We start from the raw sequence: 13,741 nt of genomic DNA on the forward strand, positions 1-13,741 counted from the left end.
TTTATTACTGACCAGCTTATTGCATTTTCTAGGGCCTGTTCATTTATGTGGAACAACCGGTTTGTCTGTTTCTGAAATTAACATTTCGGGTATCGATCCTGGCAGACCTGCAAATGTCTGAAAGTAGCGTCAGCTTATTAGGTCAGACATTATTTTATTAATGAACAATGCTGGTCCAACCGGTCACACATTTGGATCATGATAACAAAAGCGGCCCTAGTGAACTTCTCATGTCGGTGTGAACACATCAAATGTGCTGCTTGATGAACAAGTTCTCTCTGACATTGATACTGTTCACCTGTGTGTTCGTCTGTCAGAGGACCATCAGCTGGTGTAACATGTACTGATGAGCTATGTCTCACTTACCTAGACATATTTCACCTGTATTATCTGACTGTACACACGTGTACATGTAAGATGGAGGAGATTCTTCTGTGAAGTAACATCATTCGGCAGTGAAAGTTACACCCACGGGTATGGTTTTAACCTTTGATCGTGTGATTTTCAGCTAGCATAAATAACCACTTCTACAGAACTAAAGAATGTGATGATGTAATTGATTGTGTGTCGCTGCGGGGGAGGATAATAACTTTACCTGTGCATACCAGGTGTGGTGTGTCTTTTGTGGTTTTTTAATGGTGACACATATTTATATATATACATGTAGATTACCATACACACACATATATATATATATATATATATATATATATATGTAGATTAACATACACACACATATATATATATATATATATATATATACATGTACATGTAGATTACCATACACATAACTTACCTAATGGGGACTGTAGAAATTAATTGTAATTTCACTCTAAAGCCTATGTTGAAAAAAAAAAAAACTATTTTTTCTTTCTATCTATGAATAGATTATATTTTTTAGGTAGCATATACATCAACTTGAACTTTCTTCAAACTAAATTTAGTTTTTCTTTTCAAAATAGATTTTTCGGGGAATTTAATCAATACTAGACAGTAAACAAAGTAAAGTGTGTCTAGTTTTATAGTGTTCTTTATAGGAAACACTAACAAATGGAGGTTATTAATACACCAAACATATGTTATGCTTCTTGAACATCTTCTGATTCCCGTTCTGATAAGTCTGCCTCCATGACTCATATAGATAAAACAACTTTTACATTATATTCAGAATATGCTTGATGTTGCATGATGATGTGTTGGAATGTGAGTACAATATGTAACACCATCCCATGATGATGTGTTGGAATGTAAGTACGATATGGTACACCATCCCATGATGTTGTGTTAGAATGTGAGTAAAATATGGTACACATCCCATGATATTGTGTTGGAATGTGAGGAAAATATGGTACACCATCCCATGATGTTGTGTTAGAATGTGAGTAAAATATGGTACACCATCCCATGAAGTTGTGTTAGAATGGGAGTACAATATGGTACACCATCCCATGATGTTTTGTTGGAATGTCAGTACAATATGGTACACCATCTCATGATGTTGTGTTGGAATGTGAGTTGAATATGGTAGTCAGTACAATATGTAACATCATCCCATGATGTTGCGTTAGAATGTGAGTTCAATATGGTACACCATCCCATGATGTTTTGTTAGAATGTGAGTACAATACGGTACACCATCCCATGATGTTTTGTTGGAATGTCAGTACAATATGTAACACCATACCATGATGTTGCGTTAGAATGTGAGTAAAATATGGTACACAACCCATGATATTGTTTTGGAATGTGAGGAAAATATGGTTCACCATCCCATGATGTTGTGTTAGAAGGTCAGTACAATATGGTACACCATCCCCTGATGTTGTGTTGGAATGTGAGTTCAATATGGTAGTCAGTACAATATGTTACACCATCCCATGATGTTGTTTTAGAATGTGAGTACAATATGGTAAACCATCCCATGATGTTGTGTTGTAATGTCAGTACAATATGGTACACCATCTCATGATGTTGTGTTGGAATGTGAGCTAAATATGGTAGTCAGTACAATATGTTACACCATCCCATGATGTTGCGTTAGAATGTGAGTTCAATATGGTAGTCAGTACAATATGTAACACCATACCATGATGTTGCGTTAGAATGTGAGTACAATATGGCACACCATCCCATGATGTTGTGTTGGAATGTGAGTTAAATATGGTAGTCAGTACAATATGTAACACCATCCCATGATGTTGCGTTAGAATGTGAGTACAATATGGTACACCATCCCATGATGTTGTGTTAGAATGTCAGTACAAGATGGTACACCATCCCATGATGTGGTGTTGGAATGTGAGTTAAATATGATAGTCAGTACAATATGTAACCCCATCCCATGATGTTGTGTTAGAATGTGAGTACAATATGGGACACCATCCCATGATGTTGGGTTGGAATGTGAGTTAAATATGGTACAGCATCCGTTGATGTTGTGTTGGAATGTCAGTACAATATGTAACACCATCCCATGTTGTTGTGTTAGAATGTCAGTACAATATGGTACACCATCCCATGATGTTGTGTTGGAATGTGAGTTAAATATGGTACACCATCCGTTGATGTTGTGTTGGAATGTCAGTACAATATGTAACACCATCCCATGATTTTGCCAACCTGAATGGGTTTGCGACCTGTCATCCATCAGTCCATCCATCAATATTTCCTTTAAAATGCTTAAAAGTCCAAAAATGCAAAAGGGATTTTGATTAAGTTTAGCCTGGAGCATAGTGATAGACTAAAGGTGCATGGTCTTGTATGAACAGAAGAGGTGACACCCTGGGGGCAGAGGGTTTTGGCCCAATGAGGAAAATAAGGGTTAACATTGAAAATTCTACTTTTATCATTCTGACCTGCTCTTGGTATTGAGGGTTTGTAAAATCTTCTACACAGCCGAAAAAAGAGTAACAGTCAGGGGATGTGTTTGCAATGGCAATGGGGAAGTAACACTTTTATGTCACTTTATACAGTATATATATACAACCCATTATGATCGTTAATAGACAAAAGCACAGGAGTCTCTTTACCTGTACAGGTAGATATAAGACAGGTTGCTCTCAGATTAAGGTTTGGGGATGATGTTACAGATAATGTAGATGTCACAGGTGTTATAAAGAGGTGCCGGCATGCAAGTTAATTAAGCTTTACATGTTTACATGGTCCACACTATACTGTGTAGGATCTGTGAAGCTGTAACCCAGCAGTGTTACAAGGATTCTCTATGTGTTCGGTGCCCTAGACACACATACATGGCCAGTGTCAGGGGGGGCTCTCCTACTCCCAACATGTCCCCTTCCTGGCTACAGGGCTACAGAATTACCAAGACACATAGTCACAGAGGTAAGTTGTAGCCATGTCAGGTGAAAGTCACAGGTGAGTTACATGTAAGTATGTGAGGATAGCTTGGGACTGCATGGTGTGCATGCTTCTTCTACAATGTATGTATATACCTGTATTTATATATTTAAAGGTAAGTCATTAAGTCAATCCTTTTTTGCTCATCTGGCAAAAAGTGGAGCTGAGCTTATAGTTATGGTGTGGTGCAGAGTCCGTCATCCATCAGTATTTTATTTAAACATTTTTCTTTTGAAAACTGAAAGTACATACCTGGGATGGAGTGCTATAATTCTTCTCATATAAATGACCTTGACCTATTTTCAAGATATTGTTTTATCATATGACATTTTACAATGAGATTTATCATTTTTAGTGTCATAAACACATGGATGGCATGCATGGACCATTTTAGAATCGCAGATTAAAGGACTTCTAATACAAAATAACATACACAATTTCAGATTCAATTGTGATATTTAATTTCAAGTAAATATCATTTGCACAATCAACATCATCAATAGCATTAGTAGGGGTCTGTAACACTTTTCTATATATAGGTCGAGGTCTGTAACACTTCTATTCATAGAACAAGGTCTGTAATAGATGTACAGACTCATCACATGACGTCGCTCCTCCAATTAGGGCTGGGAATTAGCACCAGTCATATAATAACAATATTTGTGTTTAAATCAACACATTCAGTAACAAAAATATTTTTGTTCTAAATGAACCTATTCAGTAATAACCATATTTGTATGCTAGATGAACCTTTTCGGTAATAACAATATTTGTGTTCTAAATGAACATATTCAGTAATGACAATATTTGTATGCTAGATGAACCTTTTCAGTAATAACAATATTTGTGTTCTAAATGAACATATTCAGTAATAACAATATTTGTATGCTAGATGAACCTTTTCAGTAATAACCATATTTGTATGCTACATGAACCTTTTCAGTGATAACCATATTTGTATGCTACATGAACCTTTTCAGTGATAACCATATTCACACTGACTTTGTCAGGGGTGACGTTATAATAATAACTAGAGATTACAAGCCATAGCTGAAGTGACCACTCAGCATTATGTTCCACCAAATCTTCTCAGAGAAACCATCCAGACAAAATTACCGCAGAAGTAGAAGAAAGAGAATAATAGTGGAAGTCATCCCAAACAAAAACTATACATTATATCTAATTTTTGAACCAATCAGAGGCTGTTGTATCCTTGATACTCCAGGGGTTACGCTCACTTACTCTCTCTTCTCAGTAAATATTTAGCTCACCTGCCTTATGTCATGATGCAGCATATGTCATCCGTCCGACATGCGATTGGCTGGAACCTTCTTTGGATGGAGCCTGACAAAATTTGAGAATGAAAATGACCTTGATCTACTTTCAAGGTCACTGGGGTCAAATATGTCAAACACTTCAAACGACTTCCTCTGAATAATCTAAAGGCTTAGAATTATAATATTTGACTGGTAGCTTCTTGGGGTGGAACCTGACAAAGTTTGAGAATGAAAATATGAAAATGACTTGGATCTACTTTCAAGGTTGCTGGGTTCAAATATTTTTAACACTTAAAGCAACTTCTTCTGAAGAACTGAAACATATAGAATCTTAATATTTGGCTGGTGGCTTCCTGGGTTAGAGCCCAACAAAGTTTGCAAATGAAAATAACCTGAATCTAATTTCAAGGTCACAGGTGTCAAATATGTCAAACACATGAAAATGCTCAAATTTTTGGGTCCAAAATTAGAAATCTCTTTCCTAAATAGGGAGAGTTGGCAAGTATGCCAATCTGAGAGGCCAGTCCACAATGTGCCCACCTTTTTTAATGACAAAATGGTATTAGTCTTGTTAGACTTTGCAGTGTCATAAAAGCAAATTTAAGAAATCCTAAAATACCAGAATTTTGAACAATCAAAATTCAGTATGTCACAGGTGGCCATTTTTTTATATTTTTTTTTTTACTTACAGATAATGCTGCATAACTATCTCATTTCTCCGTTTCCATTACTGTACTGAGGTGTTTGTTGTGTATATATAGATGCATTGGAGAACGATGATAACACTGCATAGGCTCCTATTGTCCATGTTTTTATTTCAGCTCCAAGCACATGGCCTCAGACCACAATTAAATTTACTGTATGTTACTACCAAAGGAAAATGAAAATATTTCAAAACTTTGCGCAGGGTCTGGTTCCTAGCTATTTCGTATTGTAAGTCTATTCGAACAGTGAGCTAGACAGTACCTCATCAGTCATGACCGACATTTAAGAAAGATATTTTCATTTGAATGTCACTACTCTGCTTGTACCGGTATAGGGGAAAATACCAAAAATCACAAAATATCAATGCGCAAGCCTCGATCACCACTCATTGTTTCCTGCTGCGAATACAAAAATGAAAAGTGTGTCAAGAAAAATTCAATCACTAGAATAGATATTGTTGAACAATTCTATGTGAAACAAATGTACATATCTGTCATAGATTAGACAGGAAAATTTATTTAGTAACTGACCTGAAATGTCCTTATGCACTACATTCGTGTACAAGTGTATTTGTGGTCTGAGGCCACATAGTATAATACACAGGGTCGTCACAGGGGAGATAACTCTATGTGACTTATGCCTATTACTTCAAGGTAGCACTACACCAAAGATTCAATACTGTTACAATTTATATCCTTCTACAAAATAGAACAAAACTTATAGCCTGATATGTTTCTGCCAATCAGAGGTCACAGTGGCAATGTCTGGTTGGATATTAAGCACACATTTTAGACCTGCATAGCAATAATCATGGGAAGTTCCACTAGTAGTTATGACATGGTGTCATAGGTAATGTGTGGGCACGGTTGGTTCACGGAATTGTTATCTAATTAAGTCTGTGGTTGGATGAAAGAAAGTAAAGAAAAAAGATGAATAATAATGAAACGTAGCAAAAACCTTTAATTCCCAAACAAGAGGGACTTAAAAAATAAGTCATAGGAACATGTTGGAAGTGACGTAAGGAACGGAACAGAAGCAATAAGTCCCTAAGAACTATAGGTTTATGAGACATTAAACAACAAATTCTAATTGTAATGAGTGACATCTGTATTACAGATGTTCCTCAAACCATATCACTGTAGTTTTTAATGATGCATCGCAAAATGGGTTTACTGTGCAATGATGGAAATGATTGAAATGGTGCAATATTTGACCAATCAGAAGCCAGCATACATTTTCAAATCTTTCTAAACATATACGAAGGATGCTGTAGTTTTCACAGTGTAAAACTTGCCAACTTTCTCTATTAAGGAGGTAGACTCCCAATTTTGGACCCTTAAATTAAGTATTTTTAACTAGTGAATTTGCTAAACTATTCTTATCTTCTAATATCTAATGAGTTCATCTGGAAGAACAACTAAAAATATGTCATTTTAAATGGTTATTTAAATCACTTTCACTCTCTATCGGTTATATATTCACACATTTTTTTTACACATGTTTTTTAATTTTTTAGTAAGCAGAATCTCCCCAATGGAAATTTCAAAAATTTGGCAAGTATGCAGTGTAAATATGCACTTATGTACCTGTAGGAATTTGAAATTGGACAATATCTTAATTTCAATCCAACAGAAGCCAGCTTATATCACACAGGAAATGTTGATATCTTTATTCAGGTTTACAGATAAACATACTTGGATACATTTCCCAACCATTCCTTGAAATCAATAAACAGAACAAAAGTGATAGTCCTGTATTTGACAAAACAATATTCAGAGGCTGCCGCAGCCATGTGGGATCACAAAGAATCAGAACAAATTAGCAACAATTAAGTCGTTCCAGGCCCCAGTTATAATTCATGGGATATGTGAGTTAAAGTAAGATGGGTCGATATTTTTGGAAAAATACCTGTTATGTTGAATTACCTCGCTTTTTGGACATAAATTTCAAATATCAAAAGGAAAAGCTGGGTTCTCATCCTAGCTTTTTAGATACAAGAATTTAAGTTATTAAGCAGTTTTTCTGATATTTTCCTCAAAAGTATGAAATTAAGTAAAATTTGGTTTTTGGAAAATTTATATTTTTTTATTTACCACCCATAAGGTGTAGCAAATTTTTCTCACATTTTCTGAAATGCTATCCATAGCAAAAAAAACAACACCATACATGTATCACAGTAATTGCTCTGTTTATGCATTTTTCATTTTTGACATATTTACAATAAAAGATATCAAAAATGCTATAAAAACCCATGTCGATTAAAAAACCCATTATGTAACGTTAGTGTAATGAGAGATCTGATTTTAAATAGATTGATTATCTCCCCATTTGGAATAAAAAGAAAGGCTATGTCTTCTTATCGTACATATCATTAAAAATACAACTGATTTTAAAGTTTCATCATAGTTATATTTGTAAATGCTTGGAAAATGAATAAAAAAAAAAAAAATCCTTTCGATTTGGAATCCGGATATTTGGACCGCTTCCGGCCCGGTATTATACTAGAAATGGTATTTCCGTATACAGTGTAAGCGATTATTCCTGAAACGTCATGTGCTTGATTTCACAGCTCATTATGTAGTTTCTAAGTATCCAGGTAGGTTTGTTAAATTCATAGTAAACAAATAATTGTTATTTTATATGTTACCACATCTTATCATAGCTTTATGTGAATCTTAACATAGACATTCGATTTCAAAACCCAGTGGGCTACGAGGTTCAAGTTTCCGGAACTAAATTCAGTGTCAAACGGCCTCTGGGTCAAATACCGTCTCATTTGTCAGCGCTCGACAATACAGGCTCATGTAGGTTTTTTTTATCATCGATTGTAAAACGTGTAGTGACAAAACCAAAAAGTTATAATTTGCTTTGTTGTTTAGTCATTTTGATCATACAGACCAAGCGTTAAACGTCAAATGTACAGACTACAGTACATGTCTGGGCACTGGCCTGTAGCATAATAAGGCCTACTGGTATGCCTCCATGTCCCATCTGAACAGCAGATCATCTGAATGTAAGGCTGTTAAATTCTAGTATTGAATCATTCAAGAGACTACTCTATATATATGAGGTTGAGGGGTGTAGGGTTGCACATTTATGGGGGGGGGGTTCAAGTATTTCATTACTGAAGCCACGTAAAGTACTCTGTCATGTATTGCTTTTATATTGTCATAATGGAAATGTTGCGAAGAAATTCATGAAGTGTATTAACAAGGGAGGGTTTAAATAGACACCTGAAATTACAAGTCACACCACTGAACAGTTTCTTGGATGTTGTGTCACATATCATGTAAAACCCTCATGGAACCTCACATGTACCAGAAATAAATATGGCAATTATGCAATTTTATTTTGAATTTACATATATATAGATTTATATATGTCAATGTCATTGCTTTTACTGTTTGGGCATTAGAAACATTGAAAAAGGCAGTGCTTGACCCGAGAGGTTGTTTTAAAGGTCTCAGGGGGGAATTTTTCATACATAGTGATGATCATACCTCTTGCACCTGAGAAATTTATTGAAAATCTTGGAAGCTTGCATTGTTGATATATACACTATATGACATAATATTATGACCACTGCCCTAATTACCTACAATCACTGATGTTTACAATCTGTAGTTCCTGGGCATATATATAAAAATCTTTTAAACGGGCTGGAATGAGACTCTAGCTTATTCAAAAGATATTATACAAATTCAATTATCAAAAATGGTCGAACTAACTAGAATTTGTATTTTTCTGACAGTTTAATTTATTGTTGTAAATTGCTTTGATACTTTATAAATGCAAGCATGATGTTATTAGGTTATCAAATATCATTCTGGAATTGAGCCAACATGTGCAAGTCTCCACACCTAGGCTCTAAATTGGAAGGTATCACTCCACCTTAATTAATTAGTTTTGGAAAATCCTAGTTGCTGTTCAAAATATTCCATGACCAGTCTACTACTAGGTTGAATTACCAATTTATTCAATGAAATAAATGTACAGAGGAATTTTTCTTATGATAATGTTAGTTTCTGCTCCTGCATCCCCTCACGCTCCCACATTTGTTAATCATTGATACTGTGATATAAAGGTTTGATTGATCTTTTACGTATTATTGTTGATAACATTTTTACAAAAAAACTGTCTCTATAAATCTACAGTATGTCGGCTATCCCTTTCATCTTGCAGACACATAATTAGCTACCAATTAGTTATGTAGACCTTCGATTTCTCACACTGTGCAATTTACTATTTTTCAGACCTTGATGTGATCCGGGAGCTGAATATGGATGGACACAGCATGGACATATGTCCTGTATGCCACATGCCATTTGATAAAGGCAGGAAGCGAAGGCTGGTGGAGGCGTGTGGACATGAGTTCTGCTTTGCCTGTCTGGTCACCTATGAAAGATGTCCCATGTGTGATAACAGTATGTACTTGTAAAGACACTTGTTTTACCATTGATAACTTCCCAATCACATCTGTTGGGGGCTGAGGGGTAGGGCCAAAAGGGGGCAATTTGGCTATATTGCTACAAACGACTTCTTCTGTAGAACTGTGCATTGGATATCAATCATATTTGATCAAACGCATTCTTGGGAGGAAGGGATTCAAAATTGTACAAATGGTGGGGCTAAGGGGTGGGGCCCAAAAAAGTTTATTACTTGGAAATGGTTGGAAGCCCCACCCTATAACCATTAGTATCAAGAGATGAATTCACATATGCTTCCATAATGGCCTTAGGGTCTGGCCCCACCCTTGAACACATAGTCCCTGGGCCATAACTTTAAAACTATATATACAAATGCTGGACATAAAGAGACGAATGCAGTCATGATATGACCGAACCCCTAGGGACCTAGTTTCTTAATCACAGCTTGGAAACAGTTGAGAGCCCCACGTGCACCCTATAACCATATATATACAATTTATGAGTATAAAGAGATGAATGCACATATGCTTCCATGATGGCCTTGGGGACTGCCCCACCCTTCGAGACTTAACCCCTGGGTCATAACTTTGAAATGGTTAAGATTCCCACCCGAAAACTATATATACAATTGTTGGGCAGATACGAATGCATTCATGATATTAGAATTGACCCCAGGGTCTGCCCCAGCCTTTCAGACTTAACCCCAGGGTCATAACTTTGAAACAGTTATCATGAGATCCCCTCCCCAAAACTATATATACAAATGCTGGGCAAAAAGAGACAAATGCAGTCATGATATTATAATTGATCCTGGGGTCTGGCCACAACCCTAGGGACCTAGTTTCTGAGTCATAGCTTGGAAGCAGGATCTCATTTGGAGAATATTTTGCCTTGATTGCTTAAATATCCAGGTGAGCGATACAGGCCCTATGGGCCTCTTGTTTCATTTTGAGACCGATCTGAATTTAAACAAGATGGGCACCGGGAAGCCATCTTGGATTTTGACAGTTAAAGTTCATTATCACTATTTCTCGAAAATTACTGAACAGATCTTTCTCAAAGTTGATATGAAGGTTCCTATTGGTCTTTTATTGTGCGTGTTCATTATGAGACTGATTTTGGCAGGGTAAGTTTACTGCCATTATTTCTCAAGAAGAACTTAAATATATCAAAGTCCTTCTCAAATTTTAGGTTCACTAGGACCGAAGTACATTTTAGTTCAAGTTGTAGTTTGACATTGATCAGAAAAATATCCTTGTGTCATCAAAATCTGTGCCCTTCAGTAGCAACTGTGGTTTTGTACTGATATTGGTAGGAAACTTGAAATTACAAAGGACATTAAAAATTAACATGTGTACAATGTACTTATGGAAAAGATTTTTTTTTTATGTAGAATTAAGATTAAACATTTTTCATAAAATTTCACCTGCTAGAGTGACTATCATCAATTTTCAAGCTGTGACAGTAATTGTGAATTCAAGAAAAGACAAATCAAATGTACAAAAAAGAAATGATCAGCGGTGGCCCGTACTGACAAATGTTTCACTAATGCGTTCAAGTACCGGTATGTTCTTTCATCATCAAATTTATTATCATTGTTTTTTTACATTTTCCTTTTTTTTCTTCGACAATTTGTTGAATTTTAAGTAATATCGTTTAATCAATCAAAATCCATGCTGTGTTCTGATTGGTTGACAGTTTCTGTACAATACCTTTGACAGATATGACTGGATTCTTATAATATTTGGTCAGTATTTATACTATACAATGACAATGGCTAAGCTTAAAGGTGAGCAAAACCTGCACATAATTTATTAACATACTGCTATCTGATTCGTCGACAGAATTTGGCACAATAACTTGCAGGATTGTGATGAGACTAAGCTAGGGGCTTATTCCTGTTAACGTGTTTTGCATGTGCAATTTATTATTTTTTTCATTTTTAACTTCAAGTAGAACAATTTGGTTAAACATTACTTTAAAAAATAAGATGCTAGTAAATAAGACACACAACAACCTCCCATTGAAAGGACATCGTTGAACACATCAGTATGAAGCTTTGTGAACATGATTCAATTAGTCCAACTGATAAGAAAAAAGATCAAACTTACATACTATCCATATATATAATTATATAAAGATCAAACTTACATACTATCCATATATATAATTATATATAATTATATAAAGATCAAACTTACATACTATCCATACATATAATTATATGAAGAACTTACAATTGCGAGTGTACCAAGATCCTTCTAGGATGTCTTGTTAAATAGGAATTTTGATTTTCTAATATTAAGAATCTAGTGTTTAAATACTAGGAGATTGCCCTGTTATATTTGTAATTCATGTTTTTGATTTTTATAGTTTGATTTTCAAATAATAAGAATTTGATTTTTCATTGTCGATAATTTTAGTTTAAACTTTAAAAAAAATAATCTCATGCTGTAAACGTGTATATTTTCTTGCGTGGACATATTTGCATTGTGACTTGTTAATTTGATCACAGTATAGAAATGTTCATGTTGTCGATGGTTCTGAAATCAGTATATTCTATACACATGTATACATTTTCTACAAATCTAGAAATACATGTATTTTTAAGTTAATTTATACTCAACGCAAGAAATCCCAGCATTTTCACACAGTAAAAAAATATACTTTTACAGTATTTCATTATTTAATTTTTGAAAATTTAACTTTAATATTAGATAGCCTTAAAGTAGTTATTTTACAATCTGGATAAGTTTTGTATTGTCTTTTAGATTTGATTTGTCATAATGAAATGTACACCCAAAGTTACGTGAACAGCATAGTATTTAAACCACTACTAAAGGTATGCAAGCTGCTGTGATGATAGTTATATGAAAATATTGACGAGAACTCTTGGCACTTTGAAATTTATTTTCCTTTGAATAATAGTTGAATAGATTCCATTAGGTCTACCTCCTGCTAACCTTTCTTCATATGACTTAAGCTTGTGCAAAGACATTAAACCTTACACAAACCTTACAGACCATTTGAGAATTATGCAACACCTACTATTTGGGTTTAGAGAATAAGGATTTTCATTGACCCACTTTGAAAGTGAAAAATGTGAGGTTCATTGGGCTCTTGTTTAACTGTCTCCTTTTTAAGAAGGCAACAGCTACAAAAGAAGACAACTGAACAGATACAATGTTATTAAAGTAATATATCTTTTATGAAAAGTAATGCAGTAGACCATTATTTCTCTACCGGAGGTTCACAGGTCACAGAACAAACATTGACAAGTTCTGTCTTGTAAATGTTGGCTTTTATCCATATACATATATATTTAAGAACATTTGTACCCTGGCAGCCATTACTGATACAGGGGTGAATGGTGCTGTCAGTCAGGACACACCTTGTCAGCTACATACATACCACTGACCTACTGAAGTCAATCAGACTAACCTAGCACAGGCACGTGTAAAATGTTCAAATCTGACATATTTATCACCTCACCTTTGTGCAGTTTTTTAAAAAGTAAATGGAAAGTTCTATTTTGAAATATTTTTGTTTAAATTTGAGAAAATTATGAATAGTGCTAGTTTGTTATAATCTGCTGCTGACAATGGAATATTTCTCAGGTCATTTTAATTGTACTCATGGAACAGCAATATGTGATGTATATATACTACTTAGTACTTCACACTGACATTTGTCTTTCACTATAAAACATAGCCATATTGGAGGAGAAAATGTCACAGGACGTTGGTTCATATTTAATCACATTAATGGCTAACTTGGGGCCCACCAAGGGGTAACAGATGTATAGTGATTCTATAGTGGGAACTAGCTACCATAATGACTTTGATTCAAATGAACCGAGTTCAATAACACAAAATTTTAAATGTCAGCAATTGTTCGTACCCTAAACATTAGACCGATTTGAGAGACAGAGAGATGTAGTGCAGACCTAAATCTTCAAGATCTGTAACTAAATTT

The 13,741-nt window shown here is 34.9% G+C and overlaps 1 protein-coding gene across 8 annotated transcripts in view; it reads left to right on the top strand.

Annotated features, from left to right (window-relative positions):
• The window catches only part of LOC110460339 (protein TANC2-like), an 89,346-nt gene that overhangs the window by 49,581 nt on the left and 26,024 nt on the right, over positions 1–13,741 (top strand). For 7 of the 8 annotated variants that reach the window (XM_021513192.1, XM_021513189.1, XM_021513193.1 and 4 more), the window contains one exon: positions 9,593–9,763. In XM_021513192.1, coding sequence (XP_021368867.1) covers positions 9,593–9,763 — 171 coding nt within the window. Of the gene's footprint in view, positions 1–7,833; positions 7,936–9,592; positions 9,764–13,741 lie in introns of those variants that run through there. The other variant, XM_021513195.1, reaches the window with a different exon arrangement.

Source organism: Mizuhopecten yessoensis, unplaced genomic scaffold (assembly GCF_002113885.1).
Source record: "Mizuhopecten yessoensis strain PY_sf001 unplaced genomic scaffold, ASM211388v2 scaffold10359, whole genome shotgun sequence".
Classification (NCBI taxonomy): domain Eukaryota; kingdom Metazoa; phylum Mollusca; class Bivalvia; order Pectinida; family Pectinidae; genus Mizuhopecten; species Mizuhopecten yessoensis.